General features: G+C 44.4%; 1 protein-coding gene across 1 annotated transcript; it reads right to left on the minus strand.

The window, feature by feature from the left end:
• Nucleotides 1–149: 149 nt before the first annotated feature.
• On the minus strand, nt 150–19,008 carry FOXRED1 (FAD dependent oxidoreductase domain containing 1). Its single transcript, XM_083588755.1, has 11 exons — nt 18,772–19,008; nt 15,341–15,561; nt 14,460–14,570; nt 9,658–9,776; nt 9,211–9,305; nt 8,112–8,213; nt 7,310–7,386; nt 6,054–6,214; nt 4,411–4,540; nt 3,036–3,140; nt 150–1,418 (listed from the first exon to the last, which is right to left on the minus strand). Exons 1-11 carry the CDS (start codon nt 18,899–18,901, stop codon nt 1,164–1,166), a joined length of 1,506 nt encoding a protein of 501 aa, XP_083444881.1. The 5' UTR covers nt 18,902–19,008; the 3' UTR covers nt 150–1,163.
• Nucleotides 19,009–19,187: the final 179 nt, after the last annotated feature.

A 19,187-nucleotide genomic window follows, 5' to 3' on the forward strand; every position in this document is an offset into this window, starting at 1 on the left:
CAAGGACCCAATGAACCTAAATCCAACTGCTTTGTACCACATTACATAAATCCAGGACTGTTCCTGACTCGTGTTAATCAGCAGCCTGGTGGAAAGGAAGGGCACTTTCCCCATACAAGGGAATAAAAACATCAATTATTATACAAAGCTTAATTGCTCAGGCCATGACCATTAGGAGTTATTATTTTATTCATTCACTTACTGCATTTATATCCCACTTTTCCCTCCAAAGAATTCAGGTTGGTGTGCATGGTTCTCCCCTTCCTCACTTAATCCCCACAACCACCATGTGAGGTAGGTTAAGCTGAAAGGCTGTAAAAAAAAAAAGTGCTGTTGCATCTTCTCCATGTCCCCATACATAATGACAATCTCAGTGGGTCTCAGTGGGCTATTAGAAACCCCATATTGGGGTGTTTTTTTTAAAAAAAAGATCACAAGTCTTTTAATGGCAGGCAGAACATAAAAGCACAAACTCCACATTCAGAGGTGGTTTACCTCTAAATACCAGATGCCAGCAAAAAAGCAGAGTTGGGGATGCAGAAGGCTAGCCCTTCAACACACTGCTTTTAGGCTTCCTAGAGCCACCTGAATAGCTGCACAAACAGCAGCAGACTTGAGGGACCTCATTCAGAAGGACTCATGCTCTTAACCTGTAATTGGCACGATGGAGACACCCACTTGGCTCTTGTGGCCAACGTGGTATGAAAAGTTGGATCACCCTGAATTAGAGCGTCTTGATTTATAGCTGTATTGGACTTCCTGTTTTGGGAAGTTTATAATGTTTGAAGTTCTATTCTGTTTTTAGTCCTCTGTTGGGAGCCGCCCAGAGTGGCTGGGGAAACCCAGCCAGATGGGTGGGGTATAAATAATAAAATTATTATTATTATTATTATTATTATTATTATTATTATTATTATTGAATTTTCAATTGTTACATGGGTGAAAATGGAGAAGCAGCAATCCTACACAAGGAGTTTATCCTGTCTGAGGCCCACTCAAATGATGTGGAGCTGTGCAGTGCAACACTTGTAGGAACAGTATGGGAATCTGAACAGTCTTCACAAAGTGCTGCATGGGCATGTAGTCATTAATCTGGGAAAGAAAATAGGGAAGAACAGAAAGAGCTGGAACTTGCCATCAAGATACCCAGCTCTCTAAAGCACTTAAATGATATTCCTTTCTACAGCCTTGTTCCCTTTGAAGAACCTGTTGAAGGAGAATATGCTTAGGTCGATGGCCTTGAATTTCCCATCAATTATGAGCTCAGCTAGGGCTTGGCCCACAGCTGGTGACTGCTGAAGTCCGTGTCCACTGAAGCCTGTGGCAAAATAGAGGTTTTCCACCAGTGGGTGCACACCAATCACAGGACTCTGGTCAAAGATGTTGTAGTCATAGTAACCAGCCCAAGAACCCTTCACCTGTCATAAGAGAAACATAAAGCTCTTTCAGTCACAAGATACAGTCCCTGAACTGTCAATGGCACGACTAACAGAGGATCTCAGGGACAGACCTACAGAAACAGACAAGGCTGCACTCTTAAACCCACCAGTAAAATACAGTATACTACAGTGGTGCCTTGGGTTAAGTACTTAATTTGTTCCGGAGGTCCATTGTTAACCTGAAACTGTTCTTAACCTGAAGCACCACTTTAGTTAATGGGGCCTCCCACTGCTGCTGTGCTGCCAGAGCACGATTTCTGTTCTCATCCTGAAGCAAAGTTCTTAACCCGAGGTACTATTTCTGGGTTAGCAGAGTCTGTAACCTGATGCATATGTAACCTGAAGGGTATGTAACCTGAGGTACCACTGTACTTAGATATTGAATCCTAGCCAGTTATTCCTAGCTGAACAAGAGGGATAAAAGGCTATGTATAGAACTCAAGAGGGAAAAGCAAGATAGAGATGAAAGGTCTAAGATCTTTGTGATTTGGTGCTAACCCGCAAGAATTGCAGAGTTTGACATCTTAAGAATGTGACTTTTACTTTAAATATGTAATGGATGGATGGCCTACAATCATCCTGGGTTAAAAACCAAATTATTTTATTATTAGAGTGGTTTTCAAGATGTGCACAAACATGAAACAAGCTGCTGTGAGCCTTGAGTTCTTCAGTTCCCCACCTCCTCTCTTGCAGCTGGGAGGAGAGAGAAGGAACACATGAGCCCAGGAGTGGGGAAACTGCGGCTCTCCAGAAATTACTGGACTCTAGTTCACATCAAACAGCATTATGGCCAACAGTCAGGGATGATGGGAGTTGAAATCTAGCAACATCTGGAGGGCTAAATGTTTCCCATCCCAGTGGTTTAGTTTAATATGTGAAGTGAAATAGTGTCAATGGCTGCAAAACACCCTAGAAGACTAGTCTTGCTAGCCAGATTGCCAACTCACTGTGGCTAATGTACAACTATCAACTCACCCTACAGGAACAAGGAGGAATAAGTTGAAACAGTTGTATTGCTTGCAGAGAATGATTATACCAGCAGAGGACCACTAGTCCGTTCTGACCTCATCACAAAATCCACTGAAGCAAACATACCCAGTCCAAATTCAAAACTTATACAATCGTACTTTGGATCCCAAACGCCTTGTGAGTCAAATGTTTTGGCTCCCAAATGCCGCAAACCCGTAAGTGAGTGTTCCGGTTTGTGAATGTTCTTTGGAACCTGAATGTCCAACGCAACTTCTGATTGGCTGCAGGAGCTTCCTGCAGCCAATCGGAAGCCGCACCTTGGTTTCCGAACGTTTTGGAAGTCGAACGGACTTCCGGAACGGATTCCGTTCAACTTCTGAGGTTCCACTGGACTGTCAGAATCAAAGACAACGAGGGGCCTGAAGACTAATGAGGTAGATGAAATGTTGATCATAGTTAGTTCAAAACAGAAATAAATAGAAGGGCAACACAAGATATGAGGAAGTGAAATCTGCAAGGTGCTCCTGACTGATTAACCATAAGTGGGCAATGTGTCTGCACCAGGCCCCAAAATAAATTTTAAGGAGTTAACTCCTTAACCACCTCCTTGAGAAAGTCAATCATTACCTTCAAGCATTGAAAGTTTGGAACCCGGTGAGCCAGCTTGGGCCAGACTTTATCCTGGAAGAACTCATGATCTACTTCCAGGTCCTGGATATCTGGCTCTTCCTCCTAAGAAGAAAGCACAAGAAGCTGAATTCTGGGCACCAGAAAATTACAATCATGGCAGCTGAACACCTTGTTTGCATTTTGAACCTCCCTTAGAAAAGTGCAGCCACAGGGCAGATAGAGAGCAACTCAAATGCAATAGCCAAGTCCCAAACTACAGCATGCTTGGGTATTGGGTAGACTTGGCTTTGGGTAGACTTCAGCTGTCAGTGTGGGGCAGCGAATAGCATTGGGCTTTGACCAAGACAGATCTGGATTCAAATCCTTGTTGAACCACAATGCTTACTCAGTTGTCTTACCCATCGTTCTGCCCAGACACTGAGATCCAGCGCTGAGGGCCTTCTGGCAGTTCCCTCACAGCGAGAAGTGAAGTTACAGGGAACCAGGCAGAGAGCCTTCTCGGTAGTGGCGCCCGCCCTGTGGAACACCCTCTCATCAGATGTCAAAGAAATAAACAGCTATGGGACTTTTAGAAGACATCTGAAGGCAACCCTGTTTAGGGAAGCTTTTAATATTTGATGAAACATTGTACAGTGGTACCTTGGGTTAAGTACTTAATTTGTTCTGGAGGTCCGTTCTTAACCTGAAACTGTACTTAACCTGAAGCACCACTTTAGCTAATGGGGCCTCCCACTGCCGCCGCGTCGCCGGAGGACGATTTCTGCTCTCATCCTGAAGCAAAGTTCTTAACCCGAGGTAATATTTCTGGGTTAGCGGAGTCTGTAACCTGAAGCATATGTAACCCGAGGTACCACTGTATTTTAATACTCTGCTGGAAGCAGCCCAGAGCAGCTGGGGAAACCCAGCCAGATGGGCGGGGTATAAATGAATGAATGAATAATTTTTTTAAAAAATTATTATTATTATTATTATTATTATTATTATTATTATTATTATTATTCCACTAATTCAAAGCCTAGCCTTCATTGGAATGGTGGGGGAGAGAAGTGACCACGTGTCAAGTCATCCACAGCTCTTTAGAGAAAAAGAGTGATAAAGACTTAATCAAATTTTAGATGCTCATCAAATGATAAAACAATACGGTTGGTATCCCAACAGTCCCGTTCCACTACTGCAAGAGACTTGTGCTAGCACAATGGAACTTTCCCATAACAAATCTTTTCCCCTTGCAGTGTTCTTACAGGAACACTTCCTTACATGCGAGTTAACATGTACAACATCAGAAACACCCAGAGCGCTTCCTCTCTGGGGGCTGATGTCCCTGCTGTGGCTTCCTAAGAGTCAGCTCCCAATAAAATCATGGTAAACTCACTTCCGTAGGGCTTAAGCCTCCAAGGTAGTTGCCACCCACGCCTTCCCTCCGGAAGTAAGCTCCTGTGGTGTCGATTAGCAGAGGACACTCCAAGCCAGGTCCATCAGGGCAGTGCCAGACATAGACATACCTAGCAGCACAAGGACAAAGAGAAAATAGCTCCAGCATTTAATCAAGGCCAAAATACTACATCTCCATGCAAACTAAGAGGGATAAAGAGTAGCCACAGGGCATGACACATGAGCTTGGACCTTGAAATTACAACAGGCAAGGTAAGAGCTGTCTTTTATTTCATTTCTTCTTCTTCTTATTTATTAAATTTCTATACCACCCTCCATCCAAGGATCACAGGATGGTTTACAATATGAAAACACAAAATTGCATACCATAACAAAAAACCCCAGTTTAAAAGCCCACAGATTGTTTAATTAGCCAATGGCCTGGCGCCTCTCCTTGGGGAGAGCATTCCACAAATAGAAAGGAATCTCAGAAAATACCAGTTCTTCATGTCATCACCCCCTGGACCTCTTGTGGAAGAGACACACAAAGAAGAGCCTCAGAAGATGATTGCTAAAGTTGCCTTAGAAACAAAGCCATCAATCCTTCTGGCCTGGCACTGTTTAGTTCAATTGGGAGCAAATCTCAGGCAAAGGTCTGTTTTCCAGCTCTGCAAGCAAAGATCCTTTCAACTGGAAAAGCCCGGGACTGAACCAGGAATATCTGGTATACAAGGCATGTGTTCTTATCACTCAGGTATCTCTCTCCCTCCCTCCCTCCCTCTCTCTCTCTCTCTCTCTCTCTCTCTCTCTCTCTCTCTCACACACACACACACACACACACACACACAGAGAGAGAGAGAGAGAGAGAGAGAGAGAGAGAGAGAGAGAGAGAGATTTAAGGGTGAAATATGAAAGAAGGCAGCTGTGCTAGGAAAAAGTTACCAATTCCAGTAATCTATGTTTTACTAGCAAAGTTTAAAGAAGAAGGAGCAGTAGCTGTCTAACCATTTGGATCAGGGACAGGGAAAGTGTGGCTCCACCAGATGTTGCTGGACTAAAACCGATCTGCAGAGCCACAGATTTAGAAAAATAAGAAGTGTAGGTCTATCGTGTGTGGCAACAGAGGAACAGTACAAAAACTCTGGCCCTAACTTCAAAGTGAATCATGCTGGCAGCCCTCACAAATCTGAGAATCACAATATATAAAAAGGTAAAGGGACCCCTGACCATTAGGTCCAGTCGTGGCCGACTCTGGGGTTGCGGCGCTCATCTCGCTTTATTGGCCGAGGGAGCCGGCGTACAGCTTCCGGGTCATGTGGCCAGCATGACTAAGCTGCTTCTGGCGAACCAGAGCAGCGCATGGAAACGCCGTTTACCTTCCCGCCAGAGCGGTACCCATTTATCTACTTGCACTTTGAGGTGCTTTCGAACTGCTAGGTGGGCAGGAGCAGGGACCGAGCAATGGGAGCTCACCCAGTCGCGGGGATTCAAACCACTGACCTTCTGATCGGCAAGCCCTAGGCTCTGTGGTTTAAACCACAGCGCCACCCGCGTCCCTATCACAATATATGTTTACCATTTAATTATTTAAAGGTATTTAACATATGAACTCCAAAGCAGCATAAATACTAGGTATAGCCATACCTTTTCTTGGGTTCCACAGGAAGCCTGATGCCCAGCATTGAATGTGGCGGCCCAGTTCCAATGCCAGCCATCTCTGCCACACTGCCTGACCAAGCTCCTGCTGCATTCACCACAAAACCACATTCTATTTTGGTGGATTCTAGACTGTCGGGCATCTGGACCTAGAGGATAACACAGTAGGGAGGACCTGGTAACTGTTTCATTGGGCAAGCAAATACCCTATCTGACACGGGTTTTCCAGATGACAATGGGAAATACACAAGCAAAAAGGAAAAAAGCCAGGGAGATCTCACAGGATATGTGACCAAGCATTTGCTGCATCGTGGAAGTGATAGAGAGCTTTCTGATTTACTTCTTGTTCCATTATGAAAAACGTTGGGATTTCCTGTCTAGTTGCTATTGTGCATTCCACCTCCTTTTCATGTCACACACAAGCCTGGCAAAGTACACCCCAGAGGACATGCCAGAAAATGCCAGAAATTGTTGGCATCCATGTATACCTTCAGTACATTTGCATGGCACTCAAACTGAGCTAACACTGGAGCTACTTCACTTAGGGAGAGAAGAGAAGAGCAGTTTTTTTTTGGGGGGGGGAGTGCAGACTATTGAACACATACCTATATCTTGGATTGGCTTTTCCTTTTGGCTAGTGGAGCAGGCCTGGGGAACCTGTGGACCTTCAGATGTTGCTGAACTATAACTCCCATCACCAGCAACCAAGATCTGGCAAGCCACAGGTTCCTTAGCCCTGTAACAGAGCCAGGGAAGCAGGTAGCACTGCAGCATGGGATACACAAAGAAGCCTGAAATGATATCAAAGCCCCATTTCCAGCCCTTCTCCTGCCCAGTACAATACTGGCCCTTGAACAAATGTTAATATGTAATATTGCCATCTAAGAAGTCAGTGGCCACAAGCCTGCCTACTTTATCTGTTCTGTCAAAAGTTCAAGGGCAGATCATACTGTACTACAGTTCTTTTTAGTTTTGTAAGCTCTCGTTAGCTCTGCAAAACTACAGAAGAACCTCATAGAAACAGAAGTTTTGAGAGGCCCTCACATCAAACATAACTGACAAGTAGAAAAGACTACAACCTGAAAATAGAGACAATGAACATATTTTTGTAACCCAATAAAACCTTTAATAAAAATTATATATATATTTTAAATTGAGGGTTTTCTGTGAGCTTCTCCTTGGAACCTTCTATTCAGCACATCTTGCCCCTACTTTTAATTGAAGTAGTTCAAATAATGACTTACATTAACACCCTTGATACGGGAGAAATTAATACGATCCCCATCATGTGTCGTCAGTTCTTCTGTATACAAGTCGAAAGCTGCAGATGATGAAAAAGAACATACAGAAGCAACTTTGCTTTGGCTCAACTTTGAAATCTAAGACATGGAAAAATGAGGGTTTCCAATCCCTTGGGTAAAATATTTGAAGCATTTTTTGTAGCCCCCCTTCATTAGATCAGATTTCAGGATGGTATACGGCAGCTGTGTGTAAACATTGGTCCTCCAGATAATAATAATAAATTTTATTTATATCCCGCCCTCCTCAGCCGAAGCTCAGAGTGGCTAACAACAGTAAAATAATACAACAAGATGTTACTAGACTGCAGATCCCATCAACTGCAGCAAGCATGGCCAATGGCTAGGGATAATGGGAGTTGTAGTTCAGCAATATTTGAAGAGCCAAAGACTCCCCACACCTGGTATACAGCATAAAACAAATATACAAAACAGTAAAACTTTAATTTTAAAATAGACTAAAACTTGCTCAGTTTAAATCATTAACATCTACAGAACTATCTAGGTAAATAATAATGTTTCTGCCTGGTGCTTAAACAATACGGTTGGAGGGCATTCCACTGCTCCTGCAGCCAACTGGAAGCTGCGCCTTGGTTTTTTAACGGTTTCTGATTCTGTTTGAGAACCAAGGTAAGACTGTACTGAATAGGGTTTCTGCCCCCTGGTGCCAGGAGGCTGAGCTACCCAACACAATTCAGTGGTAATGATAGTGTGTGCTTGCAATACCAAGTGGGGGTGACAGACTCACATTTCACTTCGCCGCAGCTCTGGTAGACGCCCAGTGATATTGCTTTGTTCCGGAAAGCGTTGAGAAGAGTCCAGGGGTCAAACCATCCCTCATTTTCCAAGCCTTAGGAAGACAAAACAGAGAACGCAAGAAAGGCAATCTAGTTTAGAATTACAGTGCCATGACAGTTATTCTGCAGCCATACTCTGAACATTTCTGAATAGCACTCTTGGTTGGCTAAGAACAACTGATCTTTCCCAACAGGCAAACTCAGTAAAAAAGCCCAGAACAAGTGGAAGCCCCATCGGACATTTGAGTTCCGAGGAACGTTTGAAAACCAGAGCATTTACCTCCGGGTTTTCAGTGTTTGAAAACAGAGCAGTTCGAGAACCAAGGTTTGACTGTAACAAGTAACCTCCATTGTACTTTGCCAAACAGTTAGCAGTGTTAGAAGAGGCAATTTGGTCCAGGTTTGCTCTTATCTGCAGCTCTGTCTCTTGGTCACTAAAAGAAATGTGATAGAACCCAGAAAATATGACCAGATATTAGGAAACCAGGCAATAACATGAGAAGGGCATGGGGCCCCAGCAACAGCAGGATAATAGTGAGACTCTCATTTAAGAGACACTTCAGAATACCAAGTAAGAAAATGTGTAGGCAGAAATCTATCAAAATTCTCAATAAGCAGAAAATCTGCTCTCAGCTTTCAGTGTTTTTATTGCCTTTGCAGCCATTGGATAGATGCGTAGATGAAAGCACATGAGCACATTTTATTGAAATGTATTTTTTCCCCTTTTAAACTATTTAATAAATGAGATAATTGTGCTAATATTCATGGGTTGTGCCGTTTTGCCCTGACATATGGCTCTCCAACATTTCTGACTATGGATCTGAGTGAGAATGCAGCTGATGGGGCAGAGGTTGAAGGACCAGTACTGGACCAGCTACTCATAAGGAAGCTGTCAGCAGAAAATAGGAGAAATGGGGGCTTGCTCATTCTAGAGTCCCTGTAAGTTAAGCATACAAAAAGGAAGAACAGAGCATTTTTATTTTAAACTGTTTACTTGAGACAGCAGTGCTATTAATCTTTAGGAAAGATGGAGATTCAGCAGTCTAGTACCAATGGAAGCCAAAGCTACTCCATCTGTATTCAACCACGGATACTTCTTTTTCAGTTGTGCTGGTGATAGTAGTGAGATCTCTGCTCCTTCCCTCCTGAAAAAAGCAAGCAAACAACCCATTAAAGAACTCTCATCAGAATGCACAAGATGGGGGAAAATCCATTTTGTCAATTTAAAAGATGCTCTAATAAAGGCCGGAAGGGGCAATTTATGTTATTGTTTTTAAAGTCAAAAAGTCTACGTTCCAAAGAAAGCAATTTTCAAATAATCTGTGTGAGCAAATAGGTAAAATTACTACAGGTGATCTGAATGCTGGGGGCAGAAAACCACTATGGCTTTAAAAGAACGGAACATTTTCAAAGACCTCATTCATACATACATACATGCCTGTCACTGTTTATTCTCTCTAAGCAACTTTTACCCAAAGGATCCTTAGAACCCCATACCTTTGAATTCCAACATTCTCCTCCAGCAGAGCAGCTCCATCCTCTGAAGCCAGGAAGAGATAGCCCGATGGGTTAAACTGAATATCTATGGGTGGCTGGGTGACAACACCAAGGTATTGCTGGAACAAAAAGATAATCTGTCTTCAGGATGGGATGGAGTGGGAAACTTACAGGAATACATATCACTGCTATAGCTCTTTGATTGAGAGTTTAAAGAGCTTTATGATCACTGTAGGCCTGTTACGAAAAAAGGAGCAATGCTGCTGAGTGCTCCAGATGGCTGGAAAGCCAAACAGGATGTTTATGTTATGGGACTGTACCGTGGGAACCAGGGACAGTCTATTATGTGCTCTGAGCACCGGATGTTAGCTCAGAGTGTCACATGACCCTGTACTGGAAGTACATGGGTGGAGTTTTTCTCTCTCTGCTGTTGCTGTATCAGAGGGTGCAGACATGTTGTTCTCTGCACTGAGGAAAGACAGAAATAAAGGCATGTAAATACATTTCTGTCTGTCTCTTTCCCCTCCCTGGGGATGGCAGGGAGTGAGGGAGGAGGAGAGTGGCTGTGTTCTTCTTTCACATTTGAAGAAGGATCGGCCGATAAAGACCTCGCCTTGTCTTGCCGGGAGTCGCTGACGGGGAGGTCAACATGGAATCAAGCCGGGCACCCGGAGAGTGGCCAAATTCCTCTGAAGATATGGCTTGATCCAACATATGGTAGCAGACGCTGCTGGTTATCTGATCCATGGGAATCGGCATGACAGGTGAGAGGTTGATGGATCGTGTGCCATCCTCTGCACCAAGGAAAGAAGATAACGTCTGAAATTGCAGCCAGAAGCTGAACAGACGGCTGGCCCCAAGAGGGGGTGTTTTCCAAGCAACGGAGCCCTAAAAAGGTATGCTGAATATCGGGCTAAAAGTGTGAATGCAGATTGATTTATTCTCTGGTTCACGAGAGAGCTGCGTTTGGAAAAACAAGCTCTGAAAGAAAGGATTACATACCAGAAATTCCTGTGGTAGATAAGGATTCCCGTCCCGGGGAAGGTTGCTAAGCAACGACAGTCGGCAGTGGAAAACTACTGACACCTGGGGCTGGCTCAGTCAGAGCTGGGAAAGCGAAAGTTGTTTTGACTGTGAGACTGTGGAGATTGCCTGCCTGCCTGAGTGAGAGGCAGAAAAACAGCTCAAAAAGGAGCTTTTGGATTTTAACTAGCTCGAGTGAGAGAGCTGAGACTTGGATTCAAAATGGATGCCAAGGACAGGGGGAGGGAAGAACGGAGTTCTAATTCCCCCACTGATGTTGCTACTGGAGAGAATGCTGTAGCTTTGAACATTGTCCGATGCTACAATTGCGGACAGGCTGGGCATCTTCAGCGGAGCTGTAAGAAGCCACGTCAGCCAAAAGGAGCGAAGGGCCGCTCAGCAAAGCCTGAGGCGTCAGGCAAAGGTCATACCAAGCCTATGGTGGAACCTGCAAGGGCTTTGATGGCGAAAGGAACCACGCCAGATGTTGGGAACGCGTTTATTATCGATACTGCAGCGACGGTTCATATGTCCCCACACAGAGGACTCTTTTCGACGTTTAAGAAGCAAAGCTTCGCTGTGGAACAAGCCAACGGTCAGAAGCTGGAGGCGACTGGGGTTGGATCTGTGTATCTTAAGAGTCTGAACTTGACAATAAACAATGTTTACTTGGTTCCTGAATTGAAGTTCAATCTGCTGAGTGTTTCGCAGATTGCAAAGAAAGGACTGAGACTGTCCTATGATGATAAGAGCTGCGAGATCTTCAAAGATGGAGAGTTATATCTTTCTGCCAGACAGAAAGGTGGACTGTATTTGTTGGACTTTGAGCAAAGTGATTACATGGAGTGTAATTCTGAGTCTAACTTGATTTCTCTTGCAGGTGTGACCAAAACGAGCGCCAAGAAGGTGGCCAGGGTCAACAGAGCATTTCAGCGGGTGTATGCTGATGTGATTGGTCCTCTAGAACCATCTAGAGGCAATGCAAGATATTATCTTGTGTGTGTGGATCATTTCTCTAACTTTGTCTGGGTTTATGTGTTAAAGAGGCCACAGGAAGCCTTAGAAAGGTTTCAGGAGTTTTGTGACAAAGTTAAAGATATGCATGATGCTAACATTGATTGTCTTTTGACAGATGAGAAGCAGATTTTTCTTTTACAGGATTTCCAGAGGTTCCTGCAGAAGAAGGGGATCAGACACAAGGTTGCTGTTTCAGCGGAAACGTGGAACAGGGGTGTCTGTGTAAAAGTGAACAGAGAATTGCAAAAGGGGATGAATGCGCAATTGCTTAGTTCACATCTGCCACATGAGTTCTGGGCGGAGTCACTCATGTCGTTTAGTCATGCATGGGTGAGAAAGGTTTCGAAAGAGTTGGGAAGTTCTCCTTTTGAGAAACTGTTCCGGAGAAAACCTTCTGTTGCCCATTTCAAGGTTTTTGGGTCTCATGTGAGGACAGAAGCTCCAGGTGGAGTAAAGAATGCCAGAGGCATTTTTGTGGGATATGAAAAGGGTCTCTACAGAGTAATTTTGTCTGAATCTGGTCAGGTGATTCTCACAAAATTTCTAGAGAGTGCTCCTGAAAAGGAGAGAGTGATAGCTCACACATTTCCCACTGAGGACGATTCAGATGATGATGATGATTTCACAGAGTACAGTGGTACTGAGAGTGACAGTGATAGCTCAGAGAGCTCAGTTGTCACAGTCATTGAGAGGAAATCTCACACATTGGATAGACCTTCACAGGTGAAGGATGAACCACTGTTTGCTATTGGAACTGGTTCTCCTAAGAGTCCTGAGACTGAACCAGTGAGCAGAGAGGATCAGCACCTCATACGCAGGTCTGAGAGAGTCACAAAGGGTGAACCACCCAAAAGGTACTCAGAAGAGTATGCTAATTTAGCTGTTGCATGTGTTGCTGTTGTAAACAACCGAGGACAGGTTGGAGCTGTGTCTAAGTCAGAGACAAAGACACAACAGAGAGTTGCTAGCCAAGGGAGTGCAGATGCACTCGTTCCTTGGAAGCCAGACAACCAGAGAGGTACACTGGGGAAACCAGTGGCGGGTAGTTCCAAGGGTGGAACTGAAACAACAGGGGAGTGTTATGTGTATAACAACTGTTTGTTTTCTTCTCTGGACCACGCTTTGCTTGCCGCAACATGCATTGATTCTTTTGGGGGAGGTTGTTACGAAAAAAGGAGCAATGCTGCTGAGTGCTCCAGATGGCTGGAAAGCCAAACAGGATGTTTATGTTATGGGACTGTACCGTGGGAACCAGGGACAGTCTATTATGTGCTCTGAGCACCGGATGTTAGCTCAGAGTGTCACATGACCCTGTACTGGAAGTACATGGGTGGAGTTTTTCTCTCTCTGCTGTTGCTGTATCAGAGGGTGCAGACATGTTGTTCTCTGCACTGAGGAAAGACAGAAATAAAGGCATGTAAATACATTTCTGTCTGTCTCTTTCCCCTCCCTGGGGATGGCAGGGAGTGAGGGAGGAGGAGAGTGGCTGTGTTCTTCTTTCACATTTGAAGAAGGATCGGCCGATAAAGACCTCGCCTTGTCTTGCCGGGAGTCGCTGACGGGGAGGTCAACATGGAATCAAGCCGGGCACCCGGAGAGTGGCCAAATTCCTCTGAAGATATGGCTTGATCCAACAAGATATGGGTAGGCAAACTAAGGCCCGTGGGCCGGATCCAGCCCAATCACCTTCTAAATCTGGCCCGTGGACGGTCCGGGAATCAGCATGTTTTTACATGAGTAGAATGTGCCCTTTTATTTAAATTGCATTTCTGGGTTATTTGTGGGAGTTTTTACATTAGTAGAATGTGTGCTGTTATTTAAAATGCAACTCTGGGTTATTTGTGGGGCATAGGAATTCGTTCATTTCCCCCCAAAAAATATAGTCCAGCCCCCCACAAGGTCTGAGGGATAGTGGACCGGCCCCCTGCTGAAAAAGTTTGCTGACCCCTGCATGTAGTCCTTACACAACAATGCATTATTGTTATCCCCATATTCTAGATGAGAAGCTATTGGGGAAGGGGGGCGGGTAATGGTTTATCTAGGACTACCTGATCATGGCAAAGAAAACATCTGAACTGGTTTATGCTTCATTCTTAAAACTGCAATTCCAAGCATGCTTACTAAAAGTGGGACATTCTCTAATAAGTGTGCTTAGGACTTCAGACTTGACCATTATGATATGCCAACTCTTAGCATCTCTCAAGCACACATGATGTAACAGTGGCCGGAGGATTTAGAAGAAAAATAATAGACAAAAGAATCCATGCATGTATATGGGGCGATAAATTAAAACCGAAGAAGCTTCAAGAATGACACATGTCCAAAATTCCCAACAGTATATAAACAGAAATGTACAACTTTAACTTCTGATCTAGAAAGTATATAGTATATGGTTATCCTACAACACTCTTAATGGAGTTGAGACAAAATCAGGAAGCAACACCAGTATTTTCTGAGTGAAGAACTTGCTACTGGGATGCCAATGGATAGATTCAGTATCTGCATGTGGATGCCAGGGCGACTGACTTATTAAGACAAGGGCAGTGGAGCAAACTGCACCATGGTTATTCAATGCATTCAAACACTCCACCACTGTACTGTAGATATCAAAGTAGTTGCATATTCCCATATCTTGTCTCCTTCAAGATGGACCGATGGCCCATTTGCCTTTTCTAGAGGATGCAAGGCAGGCCGCTGACAGAAGCAAGTGTGAGAATCCTCCACACCAACACTCCCACAAACACCCAGACATCATGACATACGTTGATGGTGCGCAGGAAGTTTGCCGAAAACTGGCTCATCTTGATATTTTCTGGAATCGAATACTGCTGCCGTATTCCCCCTACAGAGAGTACTGTAGATGCTTTGGAATACTGCAAAGAAGCAAAACAGAAAATGATGCTGTCACTTAGCTCCATAGTCAAATCCCCTCTCTCAGAAACATTTCAGTAATATAAAGAGCAGCAAGAAAATAAAAGGCAATTGTGGAAGAGATTCCCTGGCAGGACAAAATGGTGAATGCCCATTATTGCTGTTGCAGCATTATCAATCTGCAATTCAAAAGGTCACCTACTGTTTCTACATTTAACATAATAAATGGCCACCCTGATTACTTATCACTTTTTTATCCTGCCCTGGCTCCAACAAGTACAGGGCAGAATGCAGAGTTCTCTCTCCCTGCCCTTCTGTTTAATATTTACAACTAAAGCTGTGAGGCAGGTGAAGCTGAGAATGTCTGGTTGGCTTTGAGTCACCTAGATAGCTTAGCAGAGATTTGAAGCAGGTCTCCATGGGCCGAGTCTGACACTAAGTACTACAGCACACCTTCAGAAATGCACTTTAATGCAATTCATCTTTCTAGAAGGGACCTGAATACCGTCAATGACCATTTTGTGTGGGTGTTCTCTCCCTGGCCCCTGCGTTGGTGGAGGGGGTATAAGCGCCCTCTTGCCCCCTTCCACACCAGTTCCTCCCTATTCATGACGTTGTCCTGTCACTTTCGGGTTTGTCGCCATGCGTGTCTTTTGGACGCACATTAATGGCTCATTGCCTCTATTGCACAAAGTAAGCCCGACACTTAACAAACTTGATGTTTGAAACCGTTCCCCAAGACCCCCATTATTGATCTCAGATGTTAAATGACCTTAAGGTCTTTCTCCACCACCACTACTCGATATGCATTTCTCTGTGGTTCTTTCATCTTCAGCCAGAAGGCAATAGACCAGCCTATTACTCCACCCCCAACAATGACGACATCAGCGTGGTCAGGAGGTAAACCTTCTGTAACATGCCCGGGGTGCCAGCTACTGCCGGGAAGGAAGTCCTTCATTTTCTTGTAGGCATCGATGACTCCCTTCTCCAAATCTGAAAGAAGCCGGAAATAATACCATGCTGTTAGCGCTTAGCAGACTCAGTTGAGAAATAAAGCCACAACCTTATTGCTACCAAACATGTCCAATATATCAAGTTTGGAGAAAGCAGAATCCAGCATTTCATGAATCTCAGCCCTTATGGTAGAAAGGTATGCTTGAAAGGCTTGGCAATTCTCAGATACAGACAGATGTCACATTCATACTGTGTATTTAAAGCACTCTTGCACTATTTTAACAGTAATGGCTTCGCCCAAAGAATGCTCGGTGCTGTAGTTTGCGAATGGTGCTTCAACTCTGTGAGGAATCTCTTATCCACTCTCACTCAATGAACTGCAGTTTTCAGGATTCTTTGCGGGAAGCAATGACTGTTAAACAACAACCGTTTATTATTTATACCGCACCCATCTGGCTGGGTTTCCCCAGCCAGTCTAGGCAGCTTCCAACAAAAGATTAAAAATACATTAAAACACCAGTCATAAAAACTTCCCTAAACAGGGCAGCCTTCAGATGTCTTCTAAAAGTCTGATAGTTGTTTATTTCCTTGACATCTGATGGGAGGGCGGGCGCCACTACCGAGAAGGCCCTCTGCCTGGTTCCCTGTAACTTCGCTTCTTGCAGTGAGGGAACTGCCAGAAGGCCCTTGGCGCTGGACCTCAGTGTCTGGGTTGGATGGTGGGGGTGGAGACACTCCTTCAGGTATACTGGGCTGAGGCTGTTTAGGGCTTTAAAGATCAGCACCAACACTTTGAATTGTGCTGGGAAACGTATAGTGGCATGCTACTGCTTTAACTGTATGGTGTGGTTGTGAACAGAATGGTTGAGTATGTTTCCCGGTGACTTCAAAGCTCCATATAACTTATTCCCTTTCCCCCCACAAGATATGTAGATTTATGAAGAGAGAAAGAACATCCATGTTCTCCACAAAAAATTACGCAAGCTGTAGAAAGCAGCTTTTCTTGTTAAAAAATAAAAGCAAAGTTACAATGGCTGTTCTGTTTATAGAACAAAACATAGCTCTAATTAAAACCATACTGACTGAAACAACCAAACAGTTATCAGTCTTCGTAACAGCAAGCCTTTCAGGTGCCCTTTGCACTTTATGCACCAACAGTTGTAGTCCTGGCATTCCTAATTTTAGAACGCAATCAGCAGTTCAACAGTTAGGTTTAAACATGCTGTTTGCGTTGCTGAAATTTTTACCTTGAGATGCCAGGCATGAACCAGGACTACAATTACTGGCGCATGATGTACAAAGGGCATCTTTATGAAGACCGATAACTGTTTGTTTGTTTCAGTCATTATGGTATTAATTAGAGCTATGTTTTGCTCTAAAAATGAAACAGCCACCATAACTTTGTTAAAATGACTTAATTGTAAAAGTATACTCTGCTAATGAGGCTGAATTTTTTTTTTGAAGACTAGTAATTATTTTAAATGCCTGTTGTCTTTGTCCATGGAGTTTTCTTGGCAGGGATACTGGAGTGGCTTGCTGGTTCCTGCTCCAGAGAACCTTTTAATGAGGGTGAAAGAGGAGAGCGCAAAATATGGTCTGAAGCGCAACATCAAAAAAACGAAGATCATGGCCACTGGGCCCATCACCTCCTGGCAAATAGAAGGGGAAGAAATGGAGGCAGTGAGAGATTTTACTTTCTTGGGCTCCATGATCACTGCAGATGGTGACAGCAGTCACGAAATTAAAAGACGCCTGCTCCTTGGGAGAAAGGCGATGGCAAACCTAGACAGCATCTTAAAAAGCAGAGACATCACCTTGCCAACAAAGGTCCGTATAGTTAAAGCCATGGTTTTCCCAGTAGTGATGTATGGAAGTGAGAGCTGGACCATAAAGAAGGCTGATCGCCGAAGAATTGATGCTTTTGAATTATGGTGCTGGAGGAGACTCTTGAGAGTCCCATGGACTGCAAGAAGATCAAACCTATCCATTCTTAAGGAAATCAGCCCTGAGTGCTCACTGGAAGGACAGATCGTGAAGCTGAGGCTCCAATACTTTGGCCACCTCATGAGAAGAGAAGACTCCCTGGAAAAGACCCTGCTGTTGGGAAAGATTGAGGGCACGAGGAGAAGGGGACGACAGAGGACGAGATGGTTGGATAGTGTTCTTGAAGCTACAAACATGAGTCTGACCATACTGCGGGAGGCAGTGGAAGACAGGAGTGCCTGGCGTGCTCTGGTCCATGGAGTCACGAAGAGTCGGACACGACTAAACGACTACACAACAACAATTATTTTAAATACAAAAAACCTACAAAAATGCAGGTACGTGGTATTACTTTGGAATATATGTTTTTCCACTGACTAATGCTGAAATGCTAAGCAAGCGTACTAGGGAGGTAAACTCCATTGAACTAAGTGGAATGAATAGAATTGTGCTGCATGGCATTTACTTTTTGATTCACATTGCATACTTACTGAATTCATTACTGTCATTTCATAGGTTTAAATCAAAGAAACATGTAATAGTTACTTAATTGAATAAAACATATAGTGCATTATACAGTAAGGAAATAGTGACTTCCACCTCCTCACTTGTAGTTATCGAATGTCGTGGTGAGCCACAATTAAGAGCAGCTGAAGAAGCCCACTTTTTAAAAAGTACTTACATTAAAAATAATGTAATTTATTATGGGGGGAGGTGTTGTTTGCAAAAAGGAATCAGGAACACCACTACTGACACATGCATGCATCATCTAAGTCTCCCACTTCAGAACTCTTCACAGAACACTGCACAGATTTTAGTCAGTTGAATAATTCAATTAATCGAACTTGTTTCTAATAAGCTGACAAATATTTCCAAGTGCTTGCAATGAAATAATTTTAAAACTTTTTTTATATGTGTGCACAGCTTTTTTTTGCCAATGAGTCAATCAATTCAGTGAATTAATTAAACGAGACACACGTGTAAGGGGGGATTAAAAATTGTCCCATTTTTTAGAAAGACTAAAAAACCCCCACTTCAAATTCTATTAAATTAGCATCCACTTCATAAGAGATCTTAGCCAATCAACCATTCCAATAAAGTGGGAAGGATTGGATGAAAATACCAGTACCAACCCACTCGTCTTTCATTCGATTTTTACTTTTCCTCGAGAGGCTCCTCCTCTCGCCCCAGCCCTAGATTAGCCTCACGACAACCCTGCGAGGTAGGCCAGGCCTAGAGAAGAAGCCACCCCCGCCAGACTCGCACCTTTGACGGGGTCGTAAAGTCGGGGCTCCCCTGTACGAAACGGCCGGCGAGGCTCCGCCGGACTCGCTGAGGGACTCGCCGCCGCCAGCAGAGGACGCAGCCCGCACAGCAGCCTCCGCCCGCGGATCATGCTGCCGGCTCTGCTCCCCTCAGGAGACTGAGACGAGCCCGCGCGGACACCGAGACGTCCTCTTTTTACCTCTGCGCCTCCGGTTTGAACGCGTCACGGCAAACGCCCGCCCCGCGCCTACCCTGATAGGACCCGTGTGGTTCTGCGTCCGGGAAGCACCGCCCATTCCGCGGGGAAACTCCACCCCCTCTCCACTGACCAATACAAAACCTCCTTCTTTGCCCCGCCTCGCTAAAACCCGCCGGGGTCGGGACACCTTAAGCACCGCCCACTCTTCAGGTAAGTC

The sequence above is a fragment of the Podarcis filfolensis genome (genome assembly GCF_964270895.1).
Source record: "Podarcis filfolensis genome assembly, chromosome: 15".
Taxonomy (NCBI): Eukaryota; Metazoa; Chordata; class Lepidosauria; order Squamata; family Lacertidae; genus Podarcis; species Podarcis filfolensis.